At 42.3% G+C, this 15,569-nt stretch overlaps 1 protein-coding gene across 2 annotated transcripts in view; it reads left to right on the forward strand.

The window, feature by feature from the left end:
- The first annotated feature begins 3,675 nt into the window (after window positions 1–3,675).
- Window positions 3,676–15,569, forward strand: part of CETN3 (centrin 3) — a 36,192-nt gene continuing 24,298 nt past the window's right edge. For both annotated transcript variants that reach the window (XM_025204477.1, XM_006023834.3), the window contains exons 1-4: window positions 3,676–3,832; window positions 8,286–8,421; window positions 10,111–10,225; window positions 14,613–14,804. In XM_025204477.1, coding sequence (XP_025060262.1) covers window positions 3,816–3,832; window positions 8,286–8,421; window positions 10,111–10,225; window positions 14,613–14,804 — 460 coding nt within the window. In that variant the 5' untranslated portion in view covers window positions 3,676–3,815. The remainder of the gene's footprint in view (window positions 3,833–8,285; window positions 8,422–10,110; window positions 10,226–14,612; window positions 14,805–15,569) is intronic.

Raw genomic sequence — 15,569 nt, forward strand, 5'->3', positions numbered from 1 at the left:
GTGAAAGACCATATAGCTCATTAGCAATACCATGAGGCATCCGGTCCACCAATTATGTTAATTGTACACCTATAAAAATAGATTATTGCTTTATGGAAAGACAAGTATTTGAGATCAAGTTGTTGAGCTTTCTGGCGCTTATACAAACAGACTCTTCTGCATATGTTGGCAAAACCTCCTACCCATTGCTTTCTATCTGCAAGAACTACTGCCTTACCCTATACTTTAAAGAACAGCTTCACTTAACCAAATACAAATAATAAAAACTAAACAGTACAATTAATGTAACCATAATAAAAACATATGTTTTTAAATCCAGTGTTTTACAATATAAAATCATTCCAGCAATTAGTTGAGCGTTTTTATACTAACTTATAAATACAGCCAGTTTTTCACACTCAAATGGATCATTTGAGAACATGTAATCTCTGATCCATAGCAACAAGCATCTCTCTCAAATCAAGTTTAAAAATAATGGGGGTGGGAGAAATGAGATATGCTATTATTTGAAACATAGGGCAGCTCCCACCAGGTCAAGGTTGTTAGCGGGGTTTACAGGTATGTGTGACACAGCAGTGGAATGCTGAGCATTAGGATTCTAGGTTTATATTTCTGACTCCACAAATAGCTAAATGTAATAGTGCCTCTTTTCGGATCATCTAGGAAAAATAAATCTAGGATTCCTAGATGTTATATTCTAATGCTTGTGCTAAACAATCAGGAACTAAATTTACAAATGGTCTTTGACACTGCAGTGATTCATTCTTAGGTACCCAGCCACACAGGTAAGGATTGGGAGACTTAGGTACCTAGGAATAAGTTTAACAGAAACCAGCAACCTGAGCATTGAACTGTCTAAACGGGTGAATGGTGCTTAACATAACTTCAAGTTAGGAATCTCAGCTCTGAACCTTTTCCTATTATCACCAACCTAAGGCTGGTGAGCCTTATCTCTTGAGAAAAATAAACCAAATGAAAAAGAGTTTGGTGTTACACAAGTGTTTAGGTCATTCAGTTAAGAGGCTGTTTTCAAATCTCCACCTCTGGACTTCAACCTAGATTCCCCATATTCCTGATACATTCCCTAAACAACAGGTTATTGCAGGTTTATTAGAGCAGGGTCTGAAGCTGAGTTTCCTACATCCCATAATATGTTGGTTAATCTTTTGCTTAGTCTTTCTCTCTCTCCCCCTGGACCAAAAAAAATTAATTATTATACTAAGTGTAACAGCTTCAGCAGAAGAGAACTTTTTTAAACCTTCCATACCCAGTAACCTGGTGGTTAGGTTAGGATATGGAAAAACCCATGTAAAAGTTCCTACTGTAAATGGGACAGAGCAAAGATTTTCAAACAGATCTACCACCTCTCAAGTGAGTGCCAGGACTATCTAATTAAAAGATGCAGGCAAAAAAGGAAGAAATATGTTTTGTAATTGCTGCAAGGTCCACTTTTAGATAATCATTTGGGACTGTTGTGAATGCCAATGGCAACTAAACCTTTTTATGGATTTAGTCCCAGGTTGCTTTCTATAGAAGTATAACCATGAATATTTATATTCGGTCTAGCTGTAAGGGATGATGCAGAACCACCCTAGTGTTAGTGCGGATAACAGAACCACTTGGGTTCCTCTGGTCCTTCTGAAAGGCTCTTTGGTCAAGCGGAAGGGTCTTGACTCTGACATCTGAGGCCAGATCTGCTCAAAGTGACGTCCTTCCAAGTTCTCAGTTACCTTGCCTGTGAAATAAGACTAAAAACAGACAACAAATTTAATGTGGCACGCATTAGCCCAGGACATGACTTGCATCAAAACAGATGTGGTACAGTTTTAATACATGAGGCTTAAATGGCAATTCATTCAAATGAGCCCTGATTCTTCTGAGGCAAAGTGTTAATTTAGACATACTTACCTTGGGCAGTACTGTAGGAAAGGTGGGGGCGAGAAGTGAGGCGACCACCCTGGGTGCTGAAGCGAAGGGGTGCCAACAGGCAAGTTGCAGGTGGATATTTTGTTATAAATATTTCAAAACATTTTGGCTGATGTGGCTGATAAGTGCTGCGTGCATGCGCGCAGCCATCCCGGCAGTTTGGAGAGCACTGTCAACTATCCAGCTTGGAGAGCTGGTGAATCTGTTGTGGGAGGGAAGGGGCAGGGGAAGCGAAGGGGCATGGGAGGGCAGATTGAGGTTCCCCAGTGAGGAAGGAGCAGGGCTGGGACTGGGGCAGGCACTGCCCAGCCGGGGAGGGGTGCAGGACAGAGCTGTGAGTGGCTCATCCGGGGGAGGGGGGCATGAAGAAGAGGGTGCGGCTCCCGCCACTGTGTGCACCCCTGCACAAGATCCATGTGGGGCGAGGGCAGGCTGCCACTGTGAGCTTGCCCTGGGTGCCAAACTTCCTTGCTATGGCATTTAACCATGGGGCAATGGGCTTGTCTATCTGTAAGATCTAGGCTTTGCTGCCAAACAAGATGCTCAAATTTGATTCAAACCAGTTGTCTGTTTTTAGCCTCAGACACGTTTTCACTCAGCTCCTTGCTGCAGACTGGTGTTACTAGTTTTGTGTTTCACAGTCCTCGTTATGAGCCAGGGTTTTGTAGCTTGGGAGGTAACTTAGGCTAAAACCAGAGAATTGGTGTGATGAAAGTCTCATTAGGCTTGGATATGACTTGCAGCAAAACAGGTGGGGCCCAGGCATTTACACACAAGGCTTGAAAGGCAATAAACTCAAATTAGCCATGACTGTTTCAAGGCAAAGCATTCATTTGGATGCAGATAATTCACTTCATGCAGGACATTGAGCTGGGCTGTGTGTAAGGTCTGGACCTGATGCAGCCCGAAACAAACAGGTTCATACAAACAGGCTCAAACAAAGGCATGAGCATACCACCTTCTAGATCCCCTGTGCAACACGAACAACTTAACAAGAAAGAAGCAAAATTCAGCAACCTGCACACGGTCGGACACCTGAGGGAAACACCTTGCGCCAACCTTTGTTTGCGCCTAGTTTGTGTGAACATTTTTATACGTGAACTTGCCTACTCAGGAGAACCATACCATCATTTAGCTCTCCTGTGCAATACGAAGTTTCATTTCTACCCAGGAGAAACGTTACAGTCTTTGAATTCTCACAGTCCTTTCCCTGACAAAGGGCGTTTGGGTCTGAAAGCTTGCAAATATATATTTGCAACTATTCAGTTGGCCTAATAATAGATATCGCCTCCGCACCAAGAGTTTTGTCTGCCTATGCCTCTAGACCCATGCTCTGGATAGCCAATATCCTTACACTTCGAACACTTTTAATATTATTGATCGTACAAGGGTTGACATTATCCTGTCAATACGGTAATTACCGTACACCAGGCAACACCGCTGCCCATGCAGCCCCACCACCTCCCCACAGCCCGGGGGGGCGGGGCTCCGCGGCGCTCGCTCTGGCTCCTGCCAATGCGCAGCCGCGCCGCCAGAACTATTCCAGTCTCTTTCCACGTTCCCCCCTCCCCTCACAATGGTACCGCCAGTTTCCCTGCCAACAGCCGGGGCCACAAAGCATGACGGGTAAAAACGCAGCAACAGAGCCAACGCTGCGCGGCTGATTGAGAAGCGCGTGAGCCAGCCAGCGCGAAGCGCGCGCTGAGAGGCGGGGAGAAGCTGCGGTGTAGCCAATCAGAGGAGCAGTAGCCGTGGCAGGGCGCGAGGGGTTGGTTGTGTTGCGTTTCCAAGGGGAAGCCGGAGCGGCGCTGCTGGGCCCGAGTCCCGGCGGCGGGGGAAGCCAGCGAGGCCCGGCCCGGTCTGGTGTGGCCGGCAGCGCGGGCGGGACCATGAGCTTGGCCTTGAGGTCGGTATGGCGGCCCGGGGATCCTGCTGTTGGCCGGGCGGGTGCAGAAGCAAGTGCCCCCCTTTGGCCATCTCGCAGGGGCCGCGGTCCTCGGCCTCGGCTCCCCCAGCTCCGGCCTCCAGCCTTGTCAAGTGCCCCGCGCAACACCTGCTTGTGCTCCAGGACTTTGCCAGGGTCCCTTCCAGGCCGCCCTTGGCCATGGGGGCGGGTGGGCGCGGCACGAGCTCGTCCCTAATCTAGCTTCAGACTCCTGAGCGCGGCGGTTTTGGTACCCCCCCACGGCACAAGGCCCTCGTGGAGGATGCCCCCAGGGCTGCCCTTCTGCTGTCCGTCCTCAGGCCAACTACAAACTGCTTCGCAAGCGACTGAAGAGAAGCAAGGCAGGAAGGGGCTTCGGGAGACCACCTGGTTCAACCAGGAGTCAGACCTGTGACCTTGGTCTTATCAGCACCACACTCTAACCTACTGAAGCCGTGTGGCAGCCTTTGGGCTGCTCTCATTTACACCGGCTGAAGCTGTCCCTCCTTTACCGCTGCACCGTAGTTGGCAGAAGGCTGGTGCTAACAGGGCTTATTCTCCCCCCCCCCTCCCTGCCACTAAGTTTGCAGTGCTGCTCCTCCACCACTGTGCACAGCACCAGCATGCACCAAACCCGCAACAGCCCTGTGGGAGGGAGGGGCAGGGGTTAGCCCCCCCTGCCCTGCAAATAGTTACTCAGCCCCCCAAAATAATATTTTTCCTGGTGCCTATTGCCTGCACAGGGTGCTTGGCAGGCTCAGTAAGCAGATTCTGCACCGTGTGCTGGGGTGTGGAAATGGGACGGCTACACTGCTGGAGGTTAATGAATGAATCCCAGGCAGAGGCTAAGATTTTGAGGAAGGCTTGTGGTACAGGGTCTGCCTGGATTATGTATTTGTCTGACAAAGGATTGGAGGGGCTCTCGGGTAATCAGTGTGAGGAAAGCTGGGGGGAAGCAAATTCTGAAATGAATGCAGTCATCATCCATCAGGGCTGACGTTAGTCTGGACCAGAGATAAAATGAAGGGAATTCATCAGAATTCTTTCCCCTGCTCTCCCCATCACACCCCAGCTGAAGAGAAGCGCGTTATGACAGGACCAACAGTAAATGTCTAAATGCTTTTCATGGCTAGACCTCCCCATGTACTTATCTAGCGGTAATTGTTAACGCACTTATTCAGCATCATTCCAGTGGTGCTTGTCAAACAACCATCTTTATGTGTAATGGTCTGTAAACCACATTGAACAGCCAGCTGCAGGTGTGATTAACTTCTCTCCTTTAAAGAAGCATCTCATTGCATCACCACCACACCACTGACACAGTGGATCATAACCTTTTTAGATTCAAGACACTTAATAGACTAGAGACGTTCCTCAGAAAATGCCAGCTCTTAGTCAAAAAAAAGAAAAAGAAAACTACAGAGAAATTATAGAGCAATTCTTGTGTTGCAGATAACTCAAAAATACCACAACAGGTCCGACTTTTAACAGTAGGGATTCCTATTTGTAAAAATCTGGGTTTAGTTTGTGAATTGTGTTTGCATACCTAAGAGTGTTAATATTGTGTGGTAGCCCATGGCACCCTTGAAAGGATCTCAATGCACCCTGGTTGAGACTCGCAACTCTAGCATCACATCATCATCCCATCACACCACTGCATCACCCTAGAAGCAAATGCCTGTGCGTGCAGTGTAGAATTGCTTTTGCAAATTAATCCATGCTCACTGAATTTTAAAGGAAAAACGTGCCTGTCTTCCAGTAATTGCACTAAATTACCTTGGACATAGGTGAAGGGTGCACACAGAGTACACATGTTCTCAGAGTAACACCACCTTGTAATTTATTAAAACAAACACACCATACACAACTTGTCAGTCTTATTGTTTAAGCAAAATTCTCTGGATACACTGTCAGTGTCTCTAACCTGAATTAAACCCATTTACGTACCTCATGCCCCCCAGGCAATTTTTCTTGGATATATATAGCAGTTCACTTATCCGTGTTCAATTTTCTCATCGCGACAACACATACTCTCTCTAGTAAACGTTCTTGTGGACTCAGCAATTAGTAGTCCCTTATTACACATGCTCATGATCCCCTGTAGTCTGAATACCCTTGACCATACTAGTGTGTGCATCTCTAATGGCCAGCAAATCTCTGTGTGTGCACAAGCCTATTACTGCACATCCTATGTGTGCATAACTCCAGTTCCACTCTACTGGCACAGCAAAATGTACCAACCACTATCATCTTAACAGCTTTCATTTGCCAAGATCACATACAATGCACCTACTGTCTCCATGCTTCTGAAGAACTTCATCTTGGTTCTAGTAGTGCAGAGGGAAAAGAGTGTATATTAGCAGTGTTGGCTGACATATGCAGGCTTGTTCATTGTTTCTGTATAAACCAGAGACCAAAAAACTTCCACATAATATAAATTAAAATGTCTGTTTTAAATGAATTTTAAAACTCAGTCTGTAAAGCATTTTAACTTGTTTTCAGCTCTTTAGTAAACTGCCTTGTTTACTTTGCAAAATGCTTCTTAAGATTTTTGATTAGTGTTACTAGTACTACTCTTAAGTCTTACTTGTGGTAGCATTTTTGGGACAGGAATTGTAGGCAAAATATTGGTAGAGGTTTAGTGGTTCTGTAAACTTGTACTGAGGCATGTTGTTAACCATGTTAGTCTGAAGTCAAGCAGAAAGCAGGGTAGATTTGAGCTTTATAGACTAACTAAATTATATATCATAAGCTTTTGTGAGCTGGAGCTCATTTCATCAGTGCTCCCATCAGTAAGAACAGGATCTTTTTTCTACTGTAAACTGCTGTAATAGCTGGAGGACCAAACTAAATGGCTCCAGCAGTAGGTTGTATGTTGCCTGAACCTCTAGCTGCAGCCTTCTACACATTCCAGTAGCTTTCTTCTATACTGGTGAATAATTTCACTTAAGGCACTGTGTCATTTAAGCTGTCCTTCCAGGTCGCCACTTTAGCCCATTTTTGTCCTGTTTAAAGTATCCCTTTTAATTATGTGCTTTCTTTTCTGAGCTTTTCATCATGTATTGGCCGTCTTTAGATTTTTGTAGGGGTATAATTCAGTGTTGCAAAAAAAGAGCTGTTATTTTGCAAGTTCATGCAGTTTAGGATAGCACTTCAGGCATGTTTTTATCTTACTTGGACATTTTGATCTTTGACTGTATAATTGTATGTAGTAAGATCAGGCCTTAACATACATTGTCACCATTTCAAATTTCATTTTAAAAAGGTTGGTTTTTTTTTACCTACCCTATTTCTTTTGGACATATAGGGACAAGGTGAGATAAGGAGCTTAAGGTGGTCAGATGTAGCGATATTATAATTTTTTATGGTGGTGTAGAACAAGGCTGTCTAACATCTAAGCAACTGGAGGCTGCAGTAGTGGAGGCTCCTGTTTGTAGGTGGCTCCCATGCCGCTGTGGTGTCTTGGGCTGCAGGCTCCCCTGGTACTGCAGAGTTTATTGTGCAGCACCATCCCATCTCCTGAGGAAAGGCTGGAGCACATAAGGGGCAGTGGTGGGATAGGACTCAGGGGGCTGTATTTAACATTTCATGGGCCACATACAGTCCTGGGGCCACCAGTTGGACAACCCTGGTATAAAATATTATATGGAGCTGTACATGCAGTTAATTACACATGCAAATTGTATTTTTGGTACAGTGTGCACATCTACATGTGCTACTAAGGTGATTGAATAAATTTGGGTGTAGTTGTGCCAGAGATTTTGCTCCTGAGTGTGCCGTTTGCATGTGCACCTGGGACTAGCACTTTGAGCCAGGGTCGAGCAGCCCCAGGTGGCAGGGGGGCCCAGGGGCTAGGCTGCCAGCCCAGAGCTGCTCTGCTGCTGGCTCTGTGCTGCAGAGGGGCTTGCTGGGACATAGGGGAGCTTTAGTGTGGGGCTAGCCGGCAGGTAGCCCCCGCACTGAAGCACCCTTGTGCCACAGCCAGCTGGGTCAGCGTCTACATGTGTGTTGCAGCAGAGTAAATAACTTTGCAGAAGGATATTACTTGTGTTTGGCAGTATTATCCTATTGCAGAGGTAATTAGTTTACTTTGTCTTAATAGCACCACATGTGTAGATGGTGGTATTTTACTGTGAAGCTATGTAGGCAACTCCACAGTAAATGTCTTGTGTAGAAGTGCCCAGTATCTCTTAATTAGATCTACTGTATTATAAGTCTAGATAAAGAAATAATCCTAGCTAGCTCTTTTTGGCCTTGGGTAACCCACTTAAACTTCTTTTTCTCATTTTCCTTCAGCTGTAAAAAAAGGCAGTACTATATTTTACCTATCAGATATGTTGGTCAGTTGTCAGTGTGTGTAAAATACTTTGACGATAAATCTCACCAGTAGTAGTTACAATGAATTCAGGAATTTTGTGTTCTTTCTATCTTACAGGAACGAACTTGCAGTAGACAAAACTAAAAGGAAGAAAAGAAGAGAACTGACTGAAGAACAGAAGCAGGAAATTAAAGATGCTTTTGAACTGTTTGATGCAGACAAAGATAAAGCAATAGATTATCATGAATTAAAGGTAAGTTGTTTTTTTTTTTAAGATAGTATTTTTTTTTATTTACAGCTATATATCTACAAGAGCTCAGCCCACATTTAGGCACTTGAAACAAGTGGCCGTACTATCAGGAGTGCTTGGCACATAGGGACTCCTGCTTTGGTGAAGGAATAGTTATATTTCAGAATTGGATCAGGTGTGCACTTGTGTGTCCCAGATGTGCATTCACCAAAAAAAAAAAAAAAAAGTAATATAGCAGTGGTGGCTGCAGTAGTTCCCTGAATTGCCAGGAGTCTGAGTACTGTCCAGGGCTCATCATTTTGGAAAGAATGTAAATTAGGAGAAAGGTAACTGCAAAGTTGCCTGACACCCATAATTACAAAATATTTTAAAGTTCTTGCTCTGTTATGAATACCCATTGATTTCAAAGGGCGTGCTTATATGAGAGATGCAAAATATATTTATCAGACAGTAAATGAGGGGCTAGTGTCTACTAACCTGTGCTTCCTTTGGGGAGACCCATTGATTCTCAGAGTTCATATTTGCTAAATTTATAGAAAGCTCCTGGAAATCTTCCCTGTTCTGCCTCTCACTTAAGACTTCATTCCTGGGAACCACCACCTTGATTTGGAGTTGGAGGCTCTGCTGGTCAGTCCTCCTTGTTGCAGATTCTAAGTGGCAGCATGTGGAGTTTGGTACACCTATTTATTTTAATGAATCGCTGTTTTCTTGTTAGTGCATCAAGGATGGACACTGGTTTGGGGAGGTAGTCAGTATCTTGTGTGATTAGTAGAGCTTCTCAGCTCTACTACATTGTAGAGAGCTAACTAAGGGAAACTGCTAGTTAGCTTCCTACACTCTGGCTTTGTCATGGCTATGGGACAGAGAAGCATGTCATTCCTTTTCTTTGACTGTCTTATCTTGACAGAGCATGCTGATTTCCCCCCTCTTTCTTCCCTCTGTTTCAAAGCTCCAGCTACATTAGGTCTCCTGAAGACAGAGAACAGCTAGGCACTTTTGATATTGGGCATCTTTAATATCCTTCAGCATGTTAATATCCTTTAGGACTGAAAGACATACTTGTTCTCCCTTTTACCATTACTGGTTAAAATTAGTTCCATGGCTGTGTGATTAGGTATGGGAGTCTTGTGTTGTGCCCCTGAAAATATTACAAATGAGGAATAGCTACATAAGGTAACCTCTTTTCTAGAAAACCTGCATTTGTTACAGACTTAAACACATCTTGTTGGATTGGAGTTTTTTTACCTTTAATTCAGACCGCATACTAAAATCCTTAATTTAGTGTTAGAAGGATCATTTACAATTGTTTACATTGCAATAGAGATGGTTTCCAATTAAAACGTGTTTCTTTATTTGGTATTTCCATGTTAACAGAGCTATAGTTGTTGTAATAAAAATTTTTAAAATACCTCTCCTTGCTCAGTAGATTTAACACATTTTATGAATTCTCCGAAAGAGTAAAATTTTTGTGTGTTTTTTCTGTATGATCCTCCTGTAATTAGTGCTTTAGAGAATGCTTTAGATTTAAAAAGTTTATTATTTTTTAAAAACATTTATTTGATAAAGTGTTTCCTTCCCCACATTAAACACATTTTGTCTTGGGTAATTAGATATTGGTTCATGGAAAAAGGAAACTGTGCTGTATATAGTCTGAAACTGGCATATTGTTGTACTTCTGTTTTATTCCAAAAGGTGGCAATGAGAGCCTTGGGTTTTGATGTAAAAAAGGCTGATGTGCTAAAAATACTTAAAGATTATGATCGAGAAGCAACAGGAAAAATCACATTTGAAGATTTTAATGAAGTTGGTATGTATCTGATTTATGTACATATTGAAAATCAGTGGGGGAAAGTTGGTGTACAGGAATAGTGCTAATTTGGAGCCAGCAGCTTGTCGACTTCTGTTTCTTAATAGTATCAGACAGCTGGACAAGAGCAGGGTTTTAGATAGGGATGAAGAACAATCTTTTCCCTAAGCTCTTTCAAAGACTCCTTTATTTTTGTAATGGGCAATTTTAATAAAGATTTGTTTTCCTTCACTAGCACTTAACAAGTTTTTGCTCTCCCTCTGTATTTTCAAGTTCTTTTCAATATGCAAATGTTTCCTCTCTTTTTTTATCTTGCTCCCTTCTGTTTTCAGTCAGAATATTTCTCTTTGTGTCACCCCGAGCTGTAATAGAAGATTAAAAGCAGTTTAAGCTCATTTACACTTCTGATATATAGAGCTTTCCCACGGCACCAGCCTATAGGGGACTAGCAGTGTAAACAGTCTCACTCTTGTTTCATACTGGTGCTGCAGGGAAAGCTCTACTTTGCAGGAATCTAGACATGACTCTTCTGCTTTTGAGCATAATAGGATTCTCTTTCTTGATGTGGTGGAAAAATAGTAATTGGGCATTGAAACATGTCAGAATCCCAAAGAGAAGAGTAGTAATGTAAACAGAGAGTAGTAATATATTAATATGGATTTATATTATAGCAAAGGTAAGAAAAACTGATCTAGCTGTTAAGCACTACCCTTCAAGATATTCAGCTGCTGTTAATTCTTAAGTTTCTCAAACCTGTACCTTTCTATTAGTTACAAAATTTATAAAATTTCAGTCTTGTTTTAAACTAAAAATCATATATCATAAATCATATATTCAGTTTTTTTTATGCCCTTGTGAAACTTCAGAACGAATCAATACAATTTTGATATGCATGCCCTTGGGTTTAAAGACCAATTTAATCTATATTATACATCAGGGATTAGTTAAAATATGATCCATAAATCGGATTGATTAAAAAGCTAAGATGGGGCACAATTGTAAGTGATAACTTAAAACAACATTACAGTGACAAACGTATTGAACTGGGGCAGATCGTACCCCAGGAAGTAAATACATTTCCATGTGGAATGTAGGTAAGTACAGATACTGCCATTGGAGCAGATTCAGGAGGTTGGGAAGAGTGATTTAAAAAGGTAGGTGTTCAGTTTAGTAGACTGTGAATGCAGGTTCTCAATCACTGCAAAGAAATCTTAAACAAAAATAAGAGACCTAGGATAATAAATATTAAAATATTTATCCTGTATTTTTAAGGGTGGTGTTTACATTTATCTTCACTTGGTGAAATTGATTGTTTTTACTGCATCTAAATGTCATAAATTCTTGTTGGTGCAATATCTTTATGACTGACAGAAAATGCTTTTTCTGGGAGAGTGGGGCTTCTCTTTCCTTCACATATTCACTTTTCTGCAGGGGTTCTCTTATCCCTCCTGTTCAGTATAGCCTCTGTTCAGTTTGTTCCTGTCATGTGTACTTTGAAGTGCCAAGAGAGGCCATGAAATAGTTCAAGTAGATTTAACTACTTGCAACAGGGCTGCCCAATTTCAATTGGCAGCAATGCCCACCCTCACCTGCCTGGCAATTTGTGCTGGCAGCATACAGCCTCTAGTCAAGTGGTGTGTGGCCCTGACCTGCAGGCTGTGCCAGCAATGTGTGACCCCTGGGGCTTGTGGGCCACATGTTATCCTCCTGTGGGCTGCTAGTTGGACAGCCGTGACCTATAGCATGGAGAGCCAATATATTTATCTGACATTATCTCAGAACTTTGAGCCATATTCAGCTCTAGTGAAAGTGATTGCAACTCAAGTTAACCAGGTTCTTTCTCCTCTATTAATAAGTGATGTAAGTTCTAGCTGAAAGAACAGGAGTGAGGGAATATAGGCAACAGGAAAGGTAATATTTAAGTGCCTGAATAAGCACAGTAAACTATATATGAGCCCATTTGGGCCTCCTGTGAAGTAAATTATACAGAGGGGAAAAATAAATCTTAACCAACTTCGTTACCAAGTTTAGTACAAAATGTTGTTTACTCGCAGGGATACAAGAATGGGCTACATAAAAATATATAAGTATTTGAATAGTTTGTCTTGATTTATATAGGAAAGTATTATATAAAAGATCAAAGGTATTGCTTTTGATATTTACAAATGTTTTATATTTTTATCTTTTAGGTTAATATGTCTCAATTAGTTTTTTTTGTAGTACTCTTTAAATAAATCTCAGTTGTCGTGTCCCTATAACACATTTACATGGTTCAAATGATTTAATACTATTAAGCAAAGGTAGTTATTTTAAAGCTAAATCAAAAACCTGCACTTTTGCAGCATAGTTGCAGTAAGCTCTTTGGGAGTTTAGCTCTGAATTTTTCTTGTCAGGTTCACTAAACCAGACAGTGCATTCCATCTGCAAACAATAGCAGTTTCTAAATGGTTCTGTAAGCCCCAGCAGGGGTGAAGTATTTTTAATGGCTTGATGAAAGTCGTAAATAGCAAGTCTTGTAATACAAGACTAGCAGGTACAGAGTGTGTGAAGATTTTTACTCTGCTGGCTCCAGAATTGACTGAAGCAATTACTAGCAAAATATTTGTATGTGACAAGTTATTTTGCCTCTTTTTCATTTTATATTACAGAAACTGATAAATGGATATAACCAAAGGAATAATCAAGACAGACTAAACCATTCTGAATTAGTGTCTTTCTGTGTAAACCCTTTCTAAACCCTTTCATTAACCTGTAGGGTTTGAGCTTCTTTGTCTTTAATTTTTCTATTGTAACTCCTTTGGTTACCTTGAGATTCTTAAGGCCCAGCTGCTTTTCCCTCTGTAGCAACTAATAGAATCTTACAAACTTTAGGAGTAAACAACTCTCATCTACACATTTGTAAACTTAGAACAGTGGACACCAACCAGTGGATCTTGGTCCACCGGTAGATCTTGGAGCCTCTTGTGGCAGATCTCAGAGCCTCTTGGAATCGATCTGAGGCTGGGGTGGGGGGCTGAGTGCCCATGTGCATGCCCAGCAAGTCAGTCTGTGGGGGAGAGAAAGGGTGGGGACTAAATCGAGGCCCCAGCTGTGAGAGACAGTGCTGCAGAGGCAGGAGCAGTGGTAAGTTGAGTGAGGCTCTGGACAAGTGGGACTTAACCTGCTGGGGAGGCACGCCCCCAAATAATTTTTTCTCCCTCTGTCTCGATCTGCCCCCTTCCTCCCCATCCCTCCCCACAGACTGACCTGCTGGGCGGGGAAGGGTGGTGGTGACAGCACACAGTTGATCTTGGGTTGCTTTTAAATGCCAAAGGTGATCTACTTAAAAAGCTTGGAGACCATTGACTTAGAGTTTCTTCCTCAACACGAGTTTCCAACAAATAAGGATTGTGTACAAACTGACATAGTGGAGGAGCACTACTCTTCAAAAGCACAGTGAGGCTAAACTGCCAGGTAGAAAGATAAAGGAACACAAATAAGGAGGTATACGGATATTAAACAGAACTAGAAGAAATAGAGGAGAGCCAAAAGCACTATTAAGAAGTATGTGCTGTGACTGTTTACCCTAAACAGATTTCTGTTTACACTGTCCTTAGTTCTCAGCTACCCTTCCTTACTCCGTGAATATTTTGTATTAGTAAGAAGACCATTACTAATTGTTTTTGTCTAAGTTCAGTATTTATACAATGGCTATCTATCATCATGCTCTGTAAGCTTGTGTCTGATGGCAGCAATTTTTATTGGATTGTTGATAGATCTGCATCAGGGACTTACTCTCTTTTATGCAATATGGCCAGAAAATATGGAGCAACAGGAAGTGACCATTATTAAACCACTTTTCAAACAACAAAAAAAGGCAGAAGAGTTGTTAAGCATCCTTTCTAAGGACTACCAAATCTACAGTGCACAATATTGAAGCAATTTGGATTTTCTGTCCTGTTTTTTCAGAAGCAAAGCGTAAAGGCAGTAAAACCAAAGTTACATTTTCTGTTGCATTAGAGTAAATGTTGCACTTCACAACTGGTGCCTCATTAAGATACAGCAAGCATTTAATATCCAAATCTGACTTCTTGACTGCACAGGAGAGAGAATTTTAAACCATTCTTTCTTCACTGGGTCCCAATCCTGATGTGCAGTATTGCCACTAAAACTGAAAGGAAGAGATGAAAAAAGTCAACAACAGTACAGTAGTACAATAACAATTAATTGCTAGAAATATTTAAGCTTGAGATGCACATTAAAATGCCTAGGTTAAGGGCTAAGAGAAATTTGAACCAGTGAGCTAATTTTAAAAGCCAAAGGCTTAATTTGCTTTTAGAAAAGCATTGTGATAACATGCAACTGGCATTTTTAAAAATAAATAATAACCATATTTCCCACTTTTTAGTGACAGACTGGATATTGGACAGAGATCCACAAGAAGAGATACTCAAAGCATTCAAATTATTTGATGATGACGATTCAGGTAAAATAAGCCTGCGAAACCTACGACGTGTTGCTAGAGAACTTGGTGAAAACATGACAGATGAGGAACTGCGGGCTATGATTGAAGAATTTGATAAAGATGGAGATGGAGAAAGTAAGTGAATGGAACAAAATGTGGTATGCCTTGTCCTCCTTATAATTCTCTCCTGATTCTGACTTAAAATGTGGTTTTACTCTGAGAAGTGACTGGAAAGCTCTTTTTGCTTATTTTTAAATGACTTCTAGCTCAGACTTGCTCACTTTTCCACAAAGCAAGTTAATGAATATGGCAGACTTGATTAACACCAAATGCAAAACCATGAGCTATGTTCCTGAAGAGGCCATCCATAAAACTATCTGATTATAGCTATTAGCAATATTCACTCTTACCCCACCCTTGGTATTTCCTATTGCTTAGCTCAGGGGTGCTCAACCTCTTGCCTGCGGGGCAGATTCATAGAGTCAAAAGGGACCTCAGTGGGCCATCTAGTCTGACCCCCTGCCCCTGGCAGGCAAGAAGAGAGTCACCAGCCCTGGGGTCATGTGATCTCAGCCAGATGCCTGTCCAGTCTCCTCTTGAAGCCCCCCAAGGAGGGAGCGAGCACCACCTCCCTTGGGAGCCCATTTCAGATTCTGGCAACCCTAACCTTGAAGAACTTTCTCCTAATGTTCAGCCTAAACTTTCTCTCTAGTAGCATATGGCCATTGTTGCTTGTCGTTCCAGGGGGTGCCCGGGTGAACAGATCATCACCTATTTCTTGTTCCTCTCCCCTTACGAATTTGTACGCCGCCACAAGGTCCCCTCTCAGCCTGCTCTTGGAGAGGCTGAAGAGGTTAAGGTCCCTTAGCCTTTCCTTGTAGGTCCTTCCCTGCAGGCCTC

Source organism: Alligator sinensis, unplaced genomic scaffold (assembly GCF_000455745.1).
Source record: "Alligator sinensis unplaced genomic scaffold, ASM45574v1 scaffold218_1, whole genome shotgun sequence".
NCBI lineage: Eukaryota > Metazoa > Chordata > Crocodylia > Alligatoridae > Alligator > Alligator sinensis.